At 52.2% G+C, this 22,577-nt stretch overlaps 1 protein-coding gene across 1 annotated transcript; it reads left to right on the top strand.

Moving 5' to 3' along the window:
* The first annotated feature begins 14,352 nt into the window (after positions 1–14,352).
* Positions 14,353–20,615, top strand: LRRC55 (leucine rich repeat containing 55). Its single transcript, XM_052653265.1, is given in 3 exon segments — positions 14,353–14,904; positions 14,906–15,053; positions 20,335–20,615. Coding segments are annotated over 3 exon segments (936 nt in total). The 3' UTR covers positions 20,571–20,615.
* The last annotated feature ends 1,962 nt before the right edge of the window (positions 20,616–22,577 follow it).

The raw sequence follows: 22,577 nt of genomic DNA on the forward strand, positions 1-22,577 counted from the left end.
CCAGGTTGCAGTTCTTTCTCTGCTGCTCTAGGAGCTATGAAACTTTGGTCAGGTTACTCAATTTCTTTGCTCTTTCGTTTTCTTCTGGCTGGAAGAGGGGGCTATCATACTTCTGTTTCAGGTTATTTTGGGTATTTTCAAAGCAGGCATTTGGGAAGCACTGAACATGAAGTGAGTGTTTAATGACTGATGGGCACCAGCTCTTCCACCCATGAGCTAAGCTACCTTCAGCAAATTACCTAATTCATCCGGACCTCAGGCTTCCCTGGTGGCTCAGTGGTAGAGAATCTGCCTGCCAGTGCAAGAGATGCTGGTTCGATCCCTGGATCAGGAAGATCCCCTGGAGAAGGCAATGGCAACCCACTCCAGTACTCTTGCCTGGAGAATCCCATGGACAGAGGAGCCTGGAGGGCTGCAGTCCACGGGGTGGCTAATAGTTGGACATGACTTAATGACTAAACAACAACTACCGCAATCTGGACATCAGGGATTTTAGTCTGTCAAATTGTGATTTGATGGGGAAAAAAAAAAGGAAAGCAAACACCTCCTTCACAAGGCTGCCAGAAGAACAAGGTAAGAACATCCATGGAAAGCTCTTAACCGAGTGCCTGGTGCATCGTAAGTGGTCAATTTCAGTTGTGTATTGCCATCCCCAGGGACAGAGAACTGACAATCACAGAGCTATAGCTCTGGGCAGGGTCTTCTGGGGCTAAGCCAGATACTCTGGGCAAGAGGGAAAATGGTGATGAAAAAAAATCGTCAATGGTGGCTTCCCTGACAGAAGCAAGAATAAATCATTCCAAATATGGCAGTTTTTCTGTGCCTGAAACAAGAGATCAGTGTTATACCTTTTCCGGGTGGACAGATAAGACAGAGCAAGAGGGCATAGGTCCCAAAGGTGGACGTGACCTCACTGCAGCACCAGGGTATTTCCAGATGACACCTTGCTCGTCAAGACTCATCCCATAACTAGGTCTTATTTCCCAGAGCCTGGGAAGGAAGCTGGCAGCTTCTCCCAATCCAAGAGCCTCATCTCTTCTTCCTTCATCACGGCAGCTCCCCTTTTCCAGAGAAGCTCAGGGCAGGATCTGGGCTCCCTCCCACCCATCCTCTTCTGAGAATTCTAAACGATGGCTGGGAGAAGGCGTCTGCCCCAAATGTGTGGGTCAGAGGAGTGAGTCAGAGTCAGCTGCTGGTTCACAGGCGCGGCTCTGTGGTCTGGCTGTGGAGTCCAGCCTGCTAAGCGCATCTGGACAGTATCAGAATCACGAAAGGGGGAGATCTGCGACGGGCTCAGGGCCAGCAGACACTCCCAAAGGAAGGAATATGTAGGGAACCAGCCAGGCAGGGGGGATGATCTTCAAAATGAATGATTTTATATTGATTTTTTTTTCACATGTCTCTACAGAGCTAGAGAAGACAGTGCTGTTGTTTAGTCGTGTCCGATTCTTTGGAACCCCATGGACTGCAGCCCACCAGGCTCCTCAGTCCATGGGATTCTCTAGGCAAGAACACTGGAGTGGGTTGCCATTTCCTTCTCCAGGGGGTCTTCCCAGACCAGGGATCAAACCCATGTCTCCTGCATTGGCAGGTGGATTCTTTATCACTGAGCCACCTGGGAAGCGCAGAGAAGACAGAGGGGTAAGCTATCAAGTCAAAGGAAATTTCTAAGCAGAGCGTTTTCTATAGGTCACGACGAGAACAGTGCCATCGTGCACCATCAAAGAAGTCATAAACGGCTGGACACCTTGAGCTGTCATTACTGCGGAGTAGTTTTTATAAGCCCACTGTGTGCATCTCACTGCCCTCCTGACTCAGATTCAGACTCAGGAGCAATAACATCCTCCTCATTGTTGTCTCTCAGTTCATTAAAATCTGTATTTCAAATGTGAAGTTCGTTATCTCACCTGAGAGAGGCAAGGGCTATAAAAGCATCTGAGGAGTAAAACGACACCGCAGAATGTTAACAATAAATAGCTTGTAGAAGCAGAAAAAAGAGATTATCTAATAAAGTTGATACCTATAACTCAAAAACAAATAACCGAAGTCAGTGAGCTTGTAAAGAACGCTGCCTCTCAGGGCACAGAAGGGGGGCCCCCACCATCTCATCTAGCTGATGTGCAGAGGTCTCCCCCCACTGCCCACCACCACGCCAGCACAGGGCCCTGCTCTTACCTCCCTGGACCTCCCTGTAGCGTCCCTTCAAAGCACTTGTGTCTTTACAGTTATTTAAAGTCTTCTTCTTTGCCCTGTGCCCCTACCTCCCCAAGCAGAGACCTTGTCTGTTTCCGTGACTGCCGTGTTTCCAGGGCTTAGTGTGTTGCCTGGTGCACAGTAGGGGCTCCATAAATATTTGATGGCCAATAAGGCCTCTCGTTCTGAACCCCTTTAGGCGGGACTAATAGGCTTCCCTGATGACTCAGCGGGTAAAGAATCTGCCTGCAATGCAGGAGACACAGGAGACACGGGTTCGATTCCTGGGTCAGGAAGATACCCCGGAGGAGGAAATGGCAACCCACTCCAGTATCCTTGCCTGGAGAATCTTAGACAGAGAAGCGGGCTACAGTCCATGGGGTGGCGAAGAGTCAGACACAACGGAGCAACTGAGCACACAGAGCAGACAAATGCTCGTAGCCACCGGCTTCCACGGTCCCTTCCTCAGCGGCCGTGTGGACAGAGAAACCGGGGGGTTTCCCTTCCGATCCGGCAAGCCCAAGTTCTGCCTCCTTTTCGCTCTGCAATCTCAGGCAAATTCCTCACTGCTGCCCCGGGACTCTGATTTGGCTTTCTTCACAGCACCATCACCATGCCCTGTTTGGCTTGTGAGTGCACTCACTCTCTCCAGCCAGAAAGCCGGCACCAAGGGGTCGGGGACTTTTCTTCGTTCCCTGCTAAACAGCGGCGGTCAACACGTGCAGCGGCAGCCGTGACAGACGCTGACCGCTCAGGGTGCTGGCCCCATGTGCTGTGCAGGGGCAAGCCGCCCACCGATCAAACCCGGCGGTACCCCGGCTCCTAGAACGGGGTTTGGAATGCAGTAGGTACCCAACAAAGGCGTCAAATAAGTGGATGGCTTGCAGTCACCCTGTCTATAAAACAGGATATTGTAGCTATCTGATGTATATGGGGTCCTTTCTGCCCCCATGCAGGCCAGCTCTGGCCAACTTCAGAAGCAGCCAGACCTTCTCCTCTGGCCCCCGGCATCTCTCCCACCACAGCAAATGTGACCTCTCTCAACAGGATCTCAAACCGACCACATCAACTGTCTTCTCCTCCTACTCTGCTGGACCTTAAGTATCAAGTCCGATCTGTTATTTCACCCTTTACATCCATTTCTCTCTCTTGCCATTGCCGCCAGTGGTAAAGAGCTGCATTCTTAGACATTCATGCTCCAAGGGCTCATGTGGTTCCCATGGTTATTATATACTAAACACTTGTGAAAAACATAAACAAAGCTCTTCCCCTGTCCACAGGTTGCTTACAGTCTAGCAATGGAAACAGACAGGTAAAGATACCGTTACATGGAGAACTCCTGAGAGAAGAGAGTTTAAGAAATCAGAGAGTTGCAGTTACTAGCACACTTTAATAAATTAACTTTTCAGGGACTTTCCTGGCGATCTCTGCACTTCCAATGCAAGCGGCAAGGGTTTGATCCCTGCTGGGGTAACTAAGATCCCACATGCCATGCGGCCAAAATGTAAAATAATAAAATTAATAGAATTAACTTTTCAGATAGACACACTTGAAAAGCTCTAGGTTTTCTATCAGCAGGAACAATTCGGAGTCTGGTAGCTGCCTGGAACTTGCAAGACGGCAGCAATCATTCCAGGAAAGATCTGGCCAACAGAATCCAGACTGATAAAAGGAACACACCACCCCGCCCCCACCCACCCCTCATCCCCTCTGTCCTTGCCTCCCCTCTGCACTTCCCTCCCCCCAAGGTGGGGGCAGGCACAGGGCAGAGAACAGAAGCCAGATGCCAATCACACTGTATGAACACACCTTGTCTTGAGACAGTCAATTGTGAGATTCTGCTCTCTACGTCTCCGAAGTATGCACACCCACCCTCTCGGTCCCCTGTGCCCCTCGCCCACACATATCCATGCACACACACACACACGAGCACACGCACACACCTCTGAAGTGGCGAGGAACAATGCAGGATGTTAACCTTCAACTCCAGCAGGGTGGTGTGGAAGATCACCAAGGCAAGGAGCAAAGATCAACTCAAGGACCAGCCCAGGGAGCCAGGAGCCAAGAAACAGGAAGTGTGAGTGGTTCATGCTTCAAAGGATGGGCTCGGGTTGTTGCCTAACAGCCAGTCCTGTGGTCTGAGGTGGGTTCCCTGCTCACCCCCACCAGCCCTCTCCCAACATAACAGTGGTAGTGGTTCAGTTCAGTCATTCAGTCATTTCTGACTCTCTGTGACCCCCTGGACCGCAGCACACCAGGCCTCCCTGTCCATCACCAACTCCCAGAGTCCACCCAAACCCATGTCCATTAAGTCGGTGATGCCATCCAACCATCTCATCCTCTGTCATCCCCTTCTCCTCCTGCCCTCAATCTTTCCCAGCATCAGGATCTTTTCCAATGAATCAGCTCTTGGCATCAGGTGCCCAAAGTATTGGAGTTTCAGCTTCAACACCAGTCCTTCCAATGAACACCCAGGATTGATCTCCTTTAGGATGGACTGGTTGGATCTCCTTGCAGTCCAAGGGACTCTCAAGAGTCTTCTCCAATACCACAATTCAAAACCATCAATTCTTTGGCACTCAGCCTTCTTTAGAGTCCAACTCTCACATCCATACATGACTACTGGAAAAACCATAGCCTTGACTGGACAGACCTTTGTTGGCAAAGCAGGCCTTTTAGTATGCTTTCTAGGTTGGTCATAACTTTCTTCCAAGGAGTAAGTGTCTTTTAATTTCATGGCTACAGTCACCATCTGCAGTGATTTTGGAGCCCCCAAAAATAAAGTCAGCCATTGTTTCCACAGTTTCTCCATCTATTTGCCATGAAGTGATGGGACCAGATGCCACGATCTTATTTTTCTGAGTGTTGAGCTTTAAGCCAACTTAGTAGTAATAATTCAGGTTTGTTGAAAGCTGACTGTGTGTCAGGCACTATGAACCATTTAACGTAGGTCATTTAATTCTTATAATAATTCTGGGTCCAGTTTATGGCTATTATTACTCCACAGCCCTTGATGTAACCACTATGTTACACAGCCTCCACCCGTGTAATATTAATTACATGTAAAGTAATAGTGCCTCCAGGTTGAATCAAGAGATTTTAAAGAGTGAGGCAGAGAAGGCATTCAATCCATTTTATATAGTGTGACTAATAGTAGTGGTAAAGGCTAAAACATGGAGGTCTTAGGAAGAACCAAAAAATAATAAAATTGCCAGACCAAAGAGACCAGCAGTTTCCTAAGCCAGGTTCCACATATATCACCTCTCTCAAATCTCCTGGCAGCCTCTTTCAAAGCTTCGGGTACAAACTAAAATCAAGGCCATTTTAGAGATAAGCGAATGGAGCACCAGGAGGATGAGTAAGCAGCCTAAGGGCACACAGCCAACGAGCTGGTGGAGTCGCTGCGAGTTAACTGTTGCTCTGCTTCATTCAATTAGCACAATTCTGCATGCTTCCCAAGCATCAGTATTACCCATCAGGGTACCACAATTAATCCTGTTCTCCATGGCATTTCCTTCCTATTAATATGATGTTTGCTTGGCACCTCCTGTTGCTGGGCACTCATATTTTCTCCACGTTTCATTATCATAAATATCCCTGCTATGAATTTTTTGCATGAAGTAATTTCTTCCTAATTGCTGAATCAAAGAGACCAGCAATTTCCTAAGCAGATCTGAGCCAATGCCCAGGGCCTTCAGGAAGAGTCCAAGTACCTGCCCCCCCGCCCCGACCATACTAAACTCACTGAATGTTGCAGATTTATTTATTGATACTCATGGAACATATTAGCACAAAAGGGGGATTGTTCTTCACGCATTGAAGTGCTAGCTAAACAATTCCTTTTTCCACACGATGTTTGTATTAGTCTTCTATGCTGATAACAATGTATTAAAATCCTGGCACAACACACCTGGGTCCTCTACCCTGGGTATTTCACACAGCTGAAGTCAGGATGTTGGCCAGCTACGTTGTCATCGAGACCTGTGGGTCATCTTCTAAACTCATGGGCAGAATGCAGGTCCTTCCTGCTGTAGAATCAAGGTCGCCATTCTCTTGCTGGCAGTTGTCCAGGAATCAGTCTCAGCAACCAGAGAGCTCTTAGGTCCTTTCCCCCATTCTTAGAGCTAGCAGCGGAGAGTATTCCTCAAATACCCATTCTGGAAGAGCCCAGGCCCTTTTAAGGGTTCCCCTGGCTAGGTAACGCCATCTTAAATAATTTCCCTTTTAATTAACACAAAATCAACTGACAATTGGGCTCATCACAGGAACTATATCTTATCATAGTCACAGATTCTGCTGAAACTCAAGGGACGGGGTGACCTGCGTACACAGGGCGGGGGGTGTGGGGTGTGGCGGGGATGTAGGAATCTCCAGGGCTGTATTAGTTACCTCTGGCTGCTGAAACAAATTACCACAAACTTAGTGGCTTAAAACAACATATGTTTCTCATCTTTCTGGTCTCGAGGTCACAAGACTGAAATGGGTCAGCAGGGCTGCAGGCCATCTGGAGGCTCTGGGAGAACGGCCGTCTCCCTGCTTTTTCTAGCTTTCGGAGTCTGCCTGCATCCCTTGACTAACTGCCCCTTCCTCCATCTGCAGAGCCAGCAGGTACCATCTTCCAGCTCTGCATCCATCATCACATCTCCTTTTCTGACCCTGCTGCTTCCATCTTAAGTAACACTGGACCTCCCTGGGGAATCCAAGCTCATCTTCTCATCTCGAGATTATTAATTTAATTGCATCCCTAAAGTCCCTTTTGCCATTTAAGGTAGCATATTCACAGGCGTCAGAGATTAGACTAACTATGGGAATTGTTATTCTACTTACCATAAGGCTCATCCTCCAGTCTTGCCTACCACAATGCTTTAGGGGTTGTTTGGTTTTTATTTAGATATAATTAATATAAACATTTTCTTTTCTGAATTTGCATTAGAGATCTATGTGTGATATCAGTTTGTAAGACTTCTATTTGTAACCTTTCTTAGTATAGTTTGCATGAAAAATATACGTGTATATATTGCAGGGATTATTTCCATTTTAAAAAAAATTTTGGCCACACTGCAAAGCATGTGGGATCTTAGTTCCCCGATCAGGGATCGAACCTGCACCCCGCATTGGAAGTGTGGAGCCTTAACCACTGGACCAGCAGGGAAGTCCCACATGGATTACTTCGTATCACTTATCTAAAGCCTGCTTTTCACTGAGTGTCCTTCCTTTCTCTCTGATTTTTATTTTAAGAATTTTTTTTTTTTTTTTTTTTGCTCAGTGAAACCTTGTCATCTCTCAATATTGTATATTTGACAAAAGCCGTCTTGCCACTGACATTCTCCATTTCCGCAACACACAGAAAGATATCTTCTCTCCAGATCCGGGAGAAATGTGCTTCTCTGTTCTCATCCTGTGTGTATATTTTTACTATTTCTCAGTTGCAGTTTGGACCGTTTGGAATTTTTTCAGGGTATAAAAGTGAAATATGACGCTGAAAAATCTCAATAACATTTCTTACTCTGGGACTCCTTTCAACAGTGTGGTTTTGTTTCACATTTTTATTTTCTGTATTCTAACAGTGAGAGGCACTTACTCAAAGCATAGTCATTCCCATGGTCATTTCCCAAAGCACAAGTACTGAGTAATACCACTGAGTGATTTTCAGCTCACAATATATTTTTTAACTTTTTTTTTTTCAGTTAGGTAAATCCACCACTGTTACTTTTAAGCACTTCCCAGCATCATTGTCTTCACTAACATCGTCTGTGAGTTCCCACCCCTTTTTCTCCCACATGGTTTTCACGACCAGTTCACCGGATTCTCCCAAATATTTCATTAAATTATTATAATGCAGAAAGCAGAGTCACCTTTCTTATCGTTATGCTTTCTCAGCAACTGGAGAGATTAGCTTTCTATTTCTTCCTGTATTGTCATTCTACTAATGTTTCACAATTTTCCCTGAGCAAAATTCTTCTGTGGTAGATTAAATTTGTTCTCAAGCGTTTGAAGGTTTTCTATCATTATTACAACAAATTTAACATGAATGTCAAGCAATCATAAGAGTAATAAAAATAATTGTTCAGTTCACTCATATCTATACCTCAGATTAATTTCTGTGTGTTTGTCCAGTAGAGTAAATCTTCCGTATTCATGATGGAACCATCATGGTATCAGTAAATTGCAAGAGACCCTGAACGGCCATGATATGTAATAATGTATCATTTTACTGGGGTTCAAAATTGAGTCCCTCCCACTGCAAGGCTGCTGTGTAGAGAAACTCATTCTGCTAAGGGGAGCAGCCAGCCACCCAGCATTAGAGCAATGCTGGATATTATACATCTTTCACTCTCCCCCTCTTTCCCTTGTTGAGTCGCTGTGAATATTTTCACATTAAAAGCTCTGAAAAATCTCAACAAATAAATTTGCTTCATTTTGTTTAACCCAATGTTTCTCAAACTTATCTGAGAACAAACATTTTTCTCATGGTGTACAGTGTACCATGAAACACCAGTTTGGGAAACAGTGGTTTAATACTTAGAGAATGACTATGGTTTAAAAAAAATCATTTAAAAGATAATTATCCCCATTAAACTTCACTTTTACAGAAGACATAGGCGAGGATGTTTCTGAGTTGGGATTTTCCCAAAGGTCTGGAGACTTATCTTGCACAAGAATACATTCAAAGCACCAGCAAACGTGATTTTTCTCCTTTCTTCACTTCCCATTTCTGCGTCATTTGTTTTCCTTGCCACATAACTAGTTCACCAATCTTATACTTTGCAGTTTTTCTTATTTTGCTTTTTTTATTCATTACACAAACACATCTGTATGCTTACTGTATACTGCTCTAAGTGCTTTGCTAATAACCATCCATGGAACCTAAAACAACCTCATGAAATAGGTCCCGTTCCAATTATTCCTCGTTTACAACTCAGAAAGCTATAGTTCCAAATGGTGACAAGCATTCTTGCCTAGATCCTATCTTTTAAGGAGACTGTCACAAATATTTTCTTTCAGTCATATTATTGGTTCTACTATAAACATAAACATATTATGTAACGGAAGAGAACCTTTTTTGTTTTTAATATGCCTTTGCTGCTGCTGCTGCTAAGTCGCTTCAGTCGTGTCCGACTCTGTGCGACCCCATAGCCGGCAGCCCACCAGGCTCCCCTGCCCCTGGGATTCTCCAGGCAAGAACACTGGAGTGTTGCCATTTCCTTCTTCAATGCATGAAAGTGAAAAGTGAAAGTAAAGTCACTCAGTCATGTCTGACTCTTAGCGACCGCATGGACTGCAGCCTACCAGGCTCCTCCGTCCATGGGATTTTTCCAGGCAAGAGTACTGGAGTGGGTGCCGTTGCCTTCTCCAATATGTCTTTAGTCAACATGAAATATTGAAAGACACTGATCACGTTTCTTAGCTTCCTTTGAGATAATTATGTTTTCTACCCTTTTTCAACGTTAATAAGGTATTCTGCTCCTTTGCTTTACTTGTTTATACTGGGCCACTTGTTTCCACACGTTGTGTTTTGTGCACTAAGGTAAAGATGTAATTTCTAAGTTCATAAGTGAATTGAATGAAAATTCCTTCTTTGCGGAGGGAAGGTGATGCAAATTGTATTTTCCTCAGCCAACTTAGTGTGTGAACACCAGTGCAGTGGGGACTCTGCTGCTCTGCACCGGACACTGCAGAACGAGGAAGGTTCCAGGCGATCGTAATATGAGAAAGGACAGTGAAAAGGGAAGGAGGCCATCTAGGGCCACATAGGAAAAGAGTCATGTCCGATACAGGCAATGGAGTATTACTCAGCCATGAAAAGGAATGGATTTGAGGCAGTTGAAGCGAGGTGGGTGAACCTAGAGCCTGTCATAGAGCGAAGTAAGTCAGAAAGAGAAAAACAAAATACGGTATATTGATGCATATGCTTGGAATCTAGAGAACTGATGACCTATTTACAGAGGAAAAACGGGGATGCAGACACAGAGGACGGACTCGTGGACACAGGGGCTAAGGGGTGGGCGGGACTAGTTGAGAAAGCGTTATTGACATTCATGCCATCATGCGTAAAACTGATGACGAACAGGAAGCTGCTGCATAACACAGAGAGCCCAGCCTGGCCCAGCGTGATGACCGCCAAGGGTGAAATGAGGACGGGAGACCTCAAAGGGCGGGAGTATGTGTATAATTAGGACTGATTCGCACTGTTGTACGGCAGAGCCCAACACAAGAATTGCCTTACCGGCAATTATCCTCCAATTGGAAAAAGGCTCATGGTAGAAAAGATGGTGATTTTGAGAACTTTGTAAATCTATCCGACTTGATACCTGTTTTCTACTATTCCATTTCAGTTTCCCCTAGAGATCTAAGAAATTACTGAAATAGAAGAAGCCTCAGATCAACTGAGTGGACAGACAGGGCTGGCAATAGCTCCGTCTTTATTTATTTTTCAGTTAGCCCTTAGAAGGGCAGAACATACATTTATCTTACCAGTGGCTATCTGCCCACTGTGTAATCAAGTGCCCAGCAGACAGTGGTTGTTCTTAGTCACTCAGTCGTGTCCAACTCTTTTCGACCCCATGAACTGTAGCCCACCAGGCTCCTCTGTCCATGGGATTCTCCAGGAGAATACTGGAGTGGGTTGCCATTCCCTTCTCCAGGGGCTCTTCCCCACCAAGGGACCAAACCCGGCTCTCCTGCATTGCAGGCAGACTCTTTACCAGCCGAGCCCCCAGGGAAGCAGCCCACAGCCAGTGCCCAATAACTAATAACTAGAAGAAGAGATGAGGCGGCTCTTTGACCAAACCAACCAGCCAAACTTTTCTTTTAAATTCAGGGCAGCTGGAGACTTGCTCCATGGGTCAACAAGAAAAGAAGTGTTGCGAAGTCTTGACCCTCTTCTGAAGTTGGTCTGGGGTGAGAGAGAGCAGGAAGCTTGGAGCGATGCAAAGGGGACAACAAAGCCTCTGGGCCTGGACAAAGAGCAAGAGCCACAAGGTTTTCCTGGCAACTGTCAGTCCCCGAGAGACAGGTCTGTCTCTACAACCCCAGGTACACCGCACCTGGAAAGGAGAGTCAGCCCGTTGCATCCCAGAGGCTCTCGAAGCTCGTGAGGTCAGGACTGAGGGACAGTTAATCGACCAGAAAAGTTCCCACCGCCTACAATTATCCCTGACAAGCTCTGATTCTGTCTAGTCACCTGGTACCTAGTGACCAAAATACCTTCAGACCCAGGGAAACAGATGCTGTATATGGACTGAATAGATACAGCCCATCAAGGGAGCAAGCTGGTCTCACGCACTTCTCTCTTTTGTCCCGTCTTCATTCCTGTCTTTATTGCCTCCCCTGGTTTGTCCCCCACCCCCCACTCTCCTCCTTTCTCTATTCCGGAGCTCTTACTCCTTTCCCGTTAGGGTCTGATGCCCTTAAGCTTCCCTTCCTCTGCCTCGGATTGCAGACCACGCCTTTGCCCCTGCTCCAGGCTCTCCCCGTCCTCTCGCCCTCTCATCTCCCCGCCTGAGCGTCTGCCCCCTGGAACCCTTCGTCCCCTTCGTCGCATCACTAGGAGCCGCGGGTGTGGATTCCGCGATGCCTCCTTCCCTGCTCTGTCGCCTCGGTGGGGTCCATCGCCAGCTCTCCTGTTGCTCAGAGATGTGGAGGCTGTTGCTAAGAGACCGTGAAACGTCAGTACCTGGCCCTCGAGGAAAAAAAAAAAAAGGAGCGAAAAAGGGAGCAGGGAGGGAAGAGAGAGAGAGGGAGGGAGGCGGGAGGGAAGGACCTGGCGGCAGCCACCAGCCCCAGCAGCCTCGGCACCGCCGAGTTTCGGTGAGAAGCACCCGAATTCCGTGAACTTTCTTCAAGCCGCCCGCCTCTCTCGGTTGCCCTTTGAGTAAAGGAAGGGGAGCAGCAGGGGTACCCCAGCGCTGGAAACCCCGGAGGATGCCGCCCCAGGATCCCGGAGCCAGCGAGGAGGAGACGCCGGGGGAGGGGAGCAGCCCGGGAGGCAGTCTGTCCTACTGAAGCCGCGCGCGGGGAGGCCAGGATGAGGCAGGGGCGCCCGGGTCTGCCGCAGGCGGATGGCTGTGTCCTCGGACCCGAGTAAGTGGGCTCCCGCGGGGTGTGGGGTGCAGGGGAGCTGGGGCTCCGAAAGAAGCGGTCTGGTTACGGGGAGCGGGGGTGATCTCCCAGTGGGTGGGATGGAGGCTGCAAGCGTGAGACGAGAGCAGTGCCGGGCGGAGGCTGAGGGGAGGGCACGTGAGGACGGCGGGCGGGCAGGACGGGCCGGGCCAGGGGCCGGGGGCTGGGGGCCGGGGCAGGGCTGCCGGGCGTGTCCGCGGCTCGGCCTCCCGCCTGCCCGGTGCGGGTGTGGGCGCCCGCTGGGGGCCGAGGGCGGAGCGGGGAGTCCGTGGGAAAGGGAGCTGGGTTAGGGGTGCACCGGGGTGCAAGATAGTGGCGGCTCTGCAGGAGCGCGTACAGGAGGAGGAAACTGAGGAGGTGCGAGCGCGGCCACGGCGAAACATGCGGCAGGCCCAGGAGAAGAACGCTCGTTTGCGTGTGAGTGTGTGTGTGTGTCTGTGTATGAGTGTGTGTCTGTGTGAGTGTGACTGTGTGTGAGCGTGTGTCTGTGTATGAGTGTGTGTGTGTGACTGTGTCTGAGCGTGTGTGTGTATGAGTGCATGTCTGTGTGTGTGTGACTGTGTGAGCGTGTGTCTGAGTGCGTGTCTGTGTGTGTGTGTCTGTGTATGAGCGTGTGTCTGTGTGTGTGACTGTGTCTGTGTGTCAGTGTATGTGTGTGTGACTGAGTGTGTGTCAGTGTGTGTCTGTGTGTGTGTCTGTTTCTGTGTGTGTGTGTGTCTGTGTGCCTGTGTCTGTGTTTGTGTGTCTGTGTCTGCGTGTTTGTGTGTGTGTGTCTGTGTGTGTGTCTGTGTGTGTCTGCGTGTGTGTCTGTGTCTGCGTGTTTGTGTGTGTCTGTGTGTGTGTCTGTGTGTCTGCGTGTGTCTGTGTGTGTGTGTGTGTGTGAGAGAGAGAGAGAGATGTGAGTGCTGAGTGTGGAAAGGGGGTGCAAACAGCCAGAGAGTGTGTGCATTTTTCTTAGAGAGTTGTTCAAAGGTGGGACGTTTGCTGCTGATGGGGGCGGGGCCAGGAGACGCAGCAAACGCAGGCGCGCAGCCCGGGGCCCTGGGCGGGGAGGGGGCCGCGGGAGGGCCGCAGGCCCGGTGGGAAGGCAGCGGGCGACCCCGGTGTGACGGTGGGGCGAGGTGCCCACCGCGCAGAGGCGGGACGCAGAGAACAAGGAGACGGGAGTGGGAGGCAGCGGGAAGCCGGGACAGAGGACGGGGAACCGGGGGGCACGGCCGGCCCCCTGAGTGCCTTCCTTGTCAGCAGAGGGGCGTCTGTCCCCGCCCGCTGAACGCCGAGCCCGCCGGGACCGTCCGGGACCGTCGCCTGAGCCCCGCTAGTCCTGCGCCTCCTCCCGCCACAGCAGCCCACAGCCCGGCTCGCCTGGGTCCTCCCCTCTCCAGGGTCCTCGGGAGACACTGAGCCCGCGGACTGAGGCGGCAGAGGCCCCTGGAGACCCCCTTCGCCCCGGGATCCCTCCCCAAGACGGCCACCCCGCGACCCTCCCAGACTCGAGCCCCCTGGGCCCCTGGGAGAAACGGCCTCTGAGACCCCGAGGGCAGGAGACACAGCAGCAGCCCTGGCCGCGTCGTCGGCCCAGACCTGGGACTGGGCTTCGGCGTCCCAGGACCTGTCAGGCCCCCCGGGAGGCACCCCTGCTGTCCCCCACGCCCCTCCCAGCTCTCAGACACGGTCCACGGCGGGGGGCACCCAACAGTCATGGGTGAGAAGGACCCCAAAGGCCGCCAGGGGCCCTTCCCCGACGCGCGGGCAGCTGGTCCCTCCACATCCCTGTGTCCTCCCTTTCTCGAGCTCTGATCATCTGTTCCAACGCTGGGGGACCTCCGCTGGGTGGCGAGCCCCCCTTAGTCTCCAAAGGGGACCTCCAGTGGCGCTCACCCAGGGAGCCCTCTGGTGCCCAGAGGCCCCTGGGAGAGGCTTAAGCCATGACCCCCAGTGCCCCCGAGCCCCACCTCCCAGGGCTCCGGCGCCCGAGGGAGCAGCTGCCCTTCTGAGCGGCTGACTCTTGATTCCACCGCCAGAGCCCCAGTCCCGATGGGCCCCACTCAGCACCACTGCTGCCCACAGCCGAAGATGGGCGATGCCTCGGCCCACCGGCCCTGGCCTAGGCCCCCGCGGCCCGCCCTGCTGCTGGTGCCCCTCCTTGTGGCGGCCGGGGTGATGCCCTCGGACGGCGGCGCCAGCTGCCCGGTGCTATGCACGTGCCATAACCAGGCGGTGGACTGCAGCGGCCAGCGGCTCTTCTCCGTGCCCCCGGAGCTGCCCGTGGACACGCGCAACCTCAGCCTGGCGCACAACCGCATCGCCGCCGTGCCGCCCGGCTACCTGACGTGCTACCGGGAGCTCCGTGTGCTCAGCCTACGCAACAACTCCCTGGTGGAGCTGCCCGCGGGCCTCTTCCTCCACGCCAAGCGCCTGGCACACCTGGACCTGAGCTACAACAACCTCAGCCACGTGCCCGCCGGCATGTTCCAGGCCGCGCATGGCCTCCTGCGCATCGACCTCAGCCACAACCCGGGGCTGCGCCGGGTGCACCCACGCGCCTTCCAGGGCCTGGCGCAGCTGCGGGACCTCGACCTCAGCTTCGGGGGGCCTGGCCTTCCTCAGCCTCGAGGCCCTCGAAGGCCTGCCCGGGTTGGTGACCCTGCAGATCGGCGGCAACCCCTGGGTGTGCGGCTGCACCATGGAGCCCCTGCTCAAGTGGCTGCGGAACCGCATCCAGCGTTGCACCGCAGGTAAGGCGGCGGTGGGGGGGGGGGGGGAGGGGGGAGGGGCGGTGCGGGGGCGGGGAGCTGCCCACGGAGAGCAAAGGCTCCGCGGGAGAGGGAGGGGCTGGAGACCCCGCCTAGGGAGGATCAGGACCTGGGCTGGCCTCCTCCGCACTGTCGAGGATGCCCAAGTCTCTGCTGTGCGTGCCCGGTGCCGGGAACCCTGCTTAGTAAAACAGACCTCGCCCTCACCCACCCCCGTGGTACTGATGACCTACAGCGACAGACAGACAGAAAGTCAGAGCAGCTCATTAGTAACTGACAGTGTTGATGGAGCATGCACCATGATCCCCACACTGGGAGGGTGTTACCTCCTGGGACCCCACTCTTGTTAGCCCCATTTTACAGGTGAAGAAACTGAGATTTAGAACAATGAAAAGACTTGGCCAGAGACGCTTTTGTGAAAAGTGGCAGAGCCGTGGAGAAAACCCAGGTTTATGTGATTGCGAAGCTCTGTGCTACTCTGCCAGACTGCTCTCTAAGTATGCCGGCTACTAGAAGAAACAGAAGTGGCTCACCCTATTTAGTTTAGTACTTACTATCCGCCAGGCCCTATTCTAAGTATATTATGTTTTAACTCATCCCCTGGTGGCTCAGACGGTAAAGAATCCACCTGCAGTGCTGGAGACTCAAGTTCGGTCCCTGGGTCAGGAAGAGCCCCTGGAGAAGGGAATAGTTACCCACTCCCGTATTCTGGCCTGAAGAATCCTATAGACAGAGGGAGCCTGGTGGGCTACCATCCATGGGGCTGCAAAGAGTCAGACACGACTGAGCAAATAACACCTCATACCCAGCTCATCACATCCTCACAAGAACCCTGATGAGACACACACACAAAGGAACCAAGGCTCAGAGAGGTTCGGAAACTTGCCCAAGGTCCCACAGCTGTTAAGGGTGGAGTCAGGATTCAAACCCTGGCCGTCTGGCCGTCTATCCTGATGAGGCAGGTTCTAGGCTAACAGGAGGGGTCGGGGCTTGAGTTCCGGGCCGGCCGAAGGGCCTCTGCGAATTCCGCGAGGTCTGGGCTTGGGGTGGAGGGCTCAGGTCTGAGATGAGACCCTGTTCCGCGGCAGTTTCCGAGCCAGCCACTATGGGGAGTGGACCGGGGCCTGCCGGACCCTAAACCACACCGGTCGGCTGGTGGAGCCCTGATACCACCCTATCCCTGTTACTAGCAGAATGGCAGCCCCAGCCCGGGGTTGGTGGGGCGCCCCTAGGGCCTCTCCCAGAAACTGGGCGCAGAGCGTGTTCAGAAAGAGCGAGGCTGAATGAGGTGGGGGGGTGGGGAGGAGGACCGGGTGGGGAGCCCAGGATCGAACTAGTTTGGGTGGGGGGGAGGGCTGTGGTCCGGGTTCTCGTGCTCCCGAGGAGCTGCGGGAGGAAGTCCTCTGGGACCAGCTGGGGGGCGGGGGCGGGGTGATGGTGGGGGGAGGCGGCCGGCGGCCTGGAGCCGCCCCCTCCTAACCCAGCCTCTGCAGGCTGCGCCTCCTTCCTCTCGCGCGCGCGCGCGGCACTAAGGACAGAAAGGTCCTGCTGGGTTCCTCCTCACGGAGGGGCTCCCTGTGTCCTGGGGGCCCCGAAGTCTCCGCTGCATTTCGGGGGAAGCGCAGGGCCCCAGCGAGCGGGAGAGGGGTCCCAGGTCCCGTCGAGGAAGCCTCGTGTCTGTACAAACGGGGAACCGCGCTCCAGGGAGGCCACGTGGCTGGCCGCGCGCCACAGCCAGAAACGCCCCCTCCGTGTTCGGCGGAACACGCTTTTCCCGTATCTCTAGGATAATCTTTGGGGGCAAAGAACTTGCTAGTGTAGGGAGGACCAGGTGGTCCTCTTCACTTGGTGTTTTTCTGCTTCCTCCTCCCCTTTTCTTGATGGGATTCCTATTACTGTCCCTCCATTTTGGACAAATCCCCACACACCGGGCTGTAGGACCCCCTTGGGATATAAATCAGGTTCAAGGCTGGTCCCTGAATTAACCACAGGGCTTTGTCAGCCCGCAGGCTCCTCTGCTGCCCTCTTGAGGGCTCTGCCAATCGCCCTCAGGGTTCCCACACCCCCCAGCCTCACGATGGACCGCCACCACCCCACTCATGCCTGCAAGAGACTTTGGGGTTCAGCATCTTCCGGTTCCAAGAGGATGATGTCTTGATGGTCAACCCCAGGCACCATCTTGTCCGCCGCGGGGTCTGGGCTACTGTGCACACAGCCTACAGGGGCGCCTGAGCCCTGGGGCTGGGGGGAGGTTCATCCTTCTTCTGAACCTGACTTTCCGTTTCTAAGAATCCATTTCTCAGAATCATGTTCATCCGCTTCTCAAGGGAGTCGATTTCAGTCCAGCATTTTATTCTTTTCCTCCAAAAACTGCAGAATGAATACCCAGCATTTATGTACCAAATAGCTTTAAAAGCTCCTTCGCATTGACTCTCTTAGACATTGAGCTTCAGTGATCCACTTCTTACATATCACCCCTCTTCATAAGAGCCAGAAAGGCAAAAAGACTTGCCCGGGTGAGCGTTTGATTGGTATCTATCCCCTGAGCAAGGAATACCTGGCTTCAAGGCAAAACTGCTACCCACCTGCCACTCTCCCTTCCGAGGCAGAGTAGTGTGGAACCACTCACAACCACGTGCAGATGCGTGATGGAGGTTGTTGCTCAGTCACTAAGTCATGTCTGACTCTTTTACGACCCCAGGGACTATAGCCCTCCAGGCTCCTCTGTCCATGGGATTCTCCAGGCAAGAAGACTGGAGTGGGTTGCCATTTCCTTCTCCAGGGGATCTTCCCGACCCAGGGATGGAACCATCAAGGAAGCCCAAGGAGAGAGAAAGAGGGGATTTGAATCCAGGCTGGTAATTTCATACTCAACCCTACACTCTTGTGTATCTGGAAGAGTCACATGGGGTCATAAAAAGACACGCGGCTTTGGACTGCACAGAGTCATTCGTTCTCAGATTCAGTGAACAAAGGTTGCTTGCACATTCACATGGACAGGCCCCTGCTCTAATGCTAAGGGTGCTACAGGGAGTAGTCCTTACATTCAAAGGGAGCAAACGTACCAAACTGGGCGATGGTGATCAGTTCAGTCCAGTTCAGTTCAGTCGCTCAGTCGTGTCCGACTCTTTGCAACCCCATGAATCGCAGCACGCCAGGCCTCCCTGTCCATCACCATCTCCCGGAGTTCACTCAGACTCACGTCTATCGAGGCAGTGATGCCATCCAACCATCTCATCCTCTGTCATCCCCTTCTCCTCCTGCCCCCAATCCCTCCCAGCATCAGTCTTTTCCAACGAGTCAACTCTTCGCATGAGGTGGCCAAAGTACTGGAGTTTCAGCTTCAGCATCATTCCTTCCAAAGAAATCCCAGGGCTGATCTCCTTCAGAATGGACTGGTTGGATGTCCTTGCAGTCCAAGGGACTCTCAAGAGTCTTCTCCAACACCACACTTCAAAAGCATCAATTCTTTGGCGCTCAGCTTTCTTCACGGTCCAACTCTCACATCCATACATGACCACTGGAAAAACCATAGCCTTGACTAGACGGACCTTAGTCGGCAAAGTAACGTCTCTGCTTTTGAATATGCTATCTAGGTTGGTCATAACTTTTCTTCCAAGGAGTAAGCGTCTTTTAATTTCATGGCTGCAGTCACCATCTGCAGTGATTTTGGAGCCCCCAGAAATAAAGTCTGACACTGTTTCCACTGTTTCCCCATCTATTTCCCATGAAGTGATGGGACCGGATGCCATGATGTTAGTTTTCTGAATGTTGACCTTTAAGCCAACTTTTTCACTCTCTTCTTTCACTTTCATCAAGAGGGTTTTTAGTTCCTCTTCACTTTCTGCCATAAGGGTGGTGTCATCTGCATATCTGAGGTTATTGATATTTCTCCCGGCAATTTTGATTCCAGCTTGTGCTTCTTCCAGCCCAGTGTTTCTCATGATGTACTCTGCATATAAGTTAATTAAGCAGGATGACAATATACAGCCTTGACGCACTCCTTCTCCTATTTGGAACCAGTCTGTTGTTCCATGTCCAGTTCTAACTGTTGCTTCCTGACCCACATACAGGCTTCGTACATTGGAAAAAATAAAAATAATAAGCAGAGCAGCTAAGATAGAGGATGCTCAGAGGAAGGTGAAGCGGGGTTGCTACTTTATATAGAATCATCAAGGAAGCCCTCACGGATAAGCTGATATTTGAGCAAAGTCCCAGAGGAAGTGAGGGACAGAGCTATGCAGATATCGGGGCAGGAAGAACCCCCTCCCGAGGGGACGAGGGGACGAATGCAAAGCCTCCTCATGCTGAAAGGGGACGAGCTCGGGTGAAGGCAGAAGTGAACTTGGATGGAGCAGAGCCAACCAGGAGGAGAGGAGAAGGGACGGGGCAGGTCCTTGTGGGAAGAAGAAGCCGGGGAGGGTTTCAAGCAGACAGTGACCTGGCAGGCTTCACTCGTGTTTTTCTTTCCTTTATATTGACGTATACTTGATGTACAATATTGTGCATGTTAGGAGACCCGGGTTCCATCCCTGGGCTGGGAAGATCCCCCTGGAGAAGGGAATGGTTTCTCCACGCCTCTTTTCTTGCCTGGGTGAAAATCTCATGAGCAGAGAAACCTGGTGGGCTACAGTCCATGGGGTTGCAAAGAGTCGGACACGATTGAGCGACTGACACTTTCTCAAGTTCTCTAACTATCCCTCCCCACCCCGTGCACCCCCAGGGCCACCATCAATTCATTCTCTAAGTCTGTGAGTCTGTTTCTGTTTTGTAAGTTCATTTGTAAGTTGTTTTTTCATTTTTCAGTTTCTGCGATGTCATATAATATTTCTTTCTCTGTTTAACTTAGACTTCCCTCGGGTTGACAGTCTCTAGGTAGGGCTTCACGTTTAAAGGGACCATCTCAGCGTGGAGATGGTTGAAGGGCGGAAGCCTGGAGACCGGTTGGAAGGTTATTGTGAGAGGTGGATAATGTTGAAATCCCTGCAAAGCCTCAGATCTGCCTCTAGCAGGGACTACTGGACTTGAGGCAAATTACTAACGTCTCCAAGCAGTCATCGCCACCTCTATAGAGATATTCAGTAGGTCCAAAAATCCTTGCCCTGAGGGTTATTGAGGGCACTAAAGAAGGTCAGTGAAACTTGAGGCAGCAGAGGTAACTCAGTAAAATCCCAGCTCCGCCTGGACAGGGTGGGGGGCTCTCCCCTCCCGCCCTCCCTTCCAGGGCCTCAACCCCCGCCCCGCCCCCATCTCTGTGTTGCAGACTCTCAGCTGGCTGAGTGCCGAGGGCCCCCGGAAGTCGAGGGCGCCCCCCTCTTCTCGCTCACGGAGGAGAGCTTCAAGGCCTGCCACCTGACCCTGACCCTGGACGATTACCTCTTCATCGCCTTTGTGGGTTTCGTGGTCTCCATCGCATCCGTGGCCACCAACTTCCTCCTGGGCATCACTGCCAACTGCTGCCACCGCTGGAGCAAGGCCAGCGAAGAGGAGGAGATCTGACGCGGGCGCCCGGCGCCCCTCCACGCCGCCCACCACCGCTCCACACCACCCCCCGCCACAGCTGGCTGGCCGCCGGACACCTTCCCCAGCCACCCGCTGCGGCTCCTGGTCACCTCCGTCGCGGCTCAGGCAGGGTCACGGAGCCATCTTTGTGTGAACGTCTCGGGGGAGCCAGGCGCTGCGCTAGGAACAGGAGCTGCCAGCTGGATCGGACCTCCACCCTGGCCCCCAAGGCCCTGACCTCCAACAGAGGAGCGAGAAGCCGAACTTCCCTTCAAGGCGTTTTGGCAGCACATCGAGTGATGGAGGCCCGGAGGACAGGTCATCTACTGTCAAGAAAATCCGAGGGCATTACAAGAACGGAGGCGATGTGTGAAGTGCCTCATCGGAAGGAACATCTGCTTTGTCCGTAGACAGAGGAGGGCAGACACGGGCCGACGACACGCGTGGCGTGTGGACAGTGACAGTGATCAGACAGAACGGGAGCGGGATGGGACCTACATGGCCAGCTGTCACCCGTGCCCAGCTGTCACCCGCAGACGAGCAGGTCCAGGCAGTGACCCCCTGCAGCCCCCCTCCCCCCCCCCCACCTGCTGCCTGGCACTGGAGCGTGGGCTTCTGAAGAGGGGGGCAGGAATCCTGGCGCCCTAGGACTCTTCACCTGTGACTCTCCCTGTGCCCACACCGAGGGGTCCCTCCAGGACAGTGCACCCTGCGGTGCAGCCCTGCAGTGTGACCCCGGGGCCTGCTGGAGACGGCCGCCACAGTCGTGACTGCAGGAGGGTTCAATCCTCCTTCGAAGCCACAGGCCCATTTCAGCAAGAGGATGAGAGAGCTGCTCACTGCCCAGCACCTGCCGGAGTCAGGCACAGTGAAAGGCTCTCTCCAGAGACAATTCCCATTCACGCACACAACACTCTGCTGAGGTAAGCATCATCATGCCCATTTTACAGATGAAGAAACCAAGGTTCAGACAGGTTGACTCATATGCTACTTAACAAGCAAAATAAAACCCCAATAAAACTCCATCACAATGTCCTCTAACCTTCTCTAAGTTCAAATTCCAATTGGATGAAGCTCCCAGAAAGGACCCGGCACTCTCCTGGGGCATTTGTAAGTCTGTTAACTCATTGATTACAATTCTCCCAGCAACACTGCCTAGTGAGTGTTATTATTCCCATTTTACAGAAGATTCAGTTGGAGCGGGTTGAGTCTCTTACCCCAGGTTCCTCTAGAAGGAAGGGGCTAGGCAGCTCCACTCAGGGCGCCCTGTCTAACCGGTCAGTCAAAAATCAAGGGATCACGTGCAAAGCACAGTTAGCAACTCATCTTCCTCGTCGTCTGTCTCTTCGTGGTCGGTCTCATCGTCGTGATCATGAGCTTTCCCATATTTGTTCAGCGCGGGACAGTTTGTGAAGAGCTTTGGTATCATTCTCCTTGACTTTTCACGACCCTGGGTGGGAGGCAAACCACAAACATCCTTGCACCTATTTTATAGGTGGAAAAATAGACTCCAGAGCAGGTACGACTTGTCTGCGTGGCAGGGTGGCAACTCAACTCCATCTCGGTCCGCTTTCCAGGGCTTTCCTGGATGCTTGAGGAAGAAAGGGCCTGAGGGGGCTCGGCACTGCCAGCCGTCAAGGTCCCTGGTCGATGGGCTAAATAAAGGGCAGTGACATCCTGCAGGTTAGAGGTACTCGCATCAGGTCAAATCATAGAAGACACCTGACTTGCAAAGTGTCAACAACACATCAGAGCTGGCGGCCGTGGTGGCAGTCGTGCAAAAGACAAGACCTCTGGGAAACGGGAGAGAAAGCTGTGTTCCCCCATCCTGCCTATACCTTTCTGTCTGTGTTGCAAGAGATACAAAGGGAACAGGAAGCAGTCCCCTCTGCAGGATAGGGGTCCCCTCTAGGACCCAGTCCCAGAAGCTGGCAAGATGGGCAGAGACGAGATTAAATCGGGGACTTTCTACCGTGCCCTCGGCTCCAGTAAACTCGCCTCACC

Source organism: Budorcas taxicolor, chromosome 15 (assembly GCF_023091745.1).
Source record: "Budorcas taxicolor isolate Tak-1 chromosome 15, Takin1.1, whole genome shotgun sequence".
NCBI classification, from domain to species: domain Eukaryota; kingdom Metazoa; phylum Chordata; class Mammalia; order Artiodactyla; family Bovidae; genus Budorcas; species Budorcas taxicolor.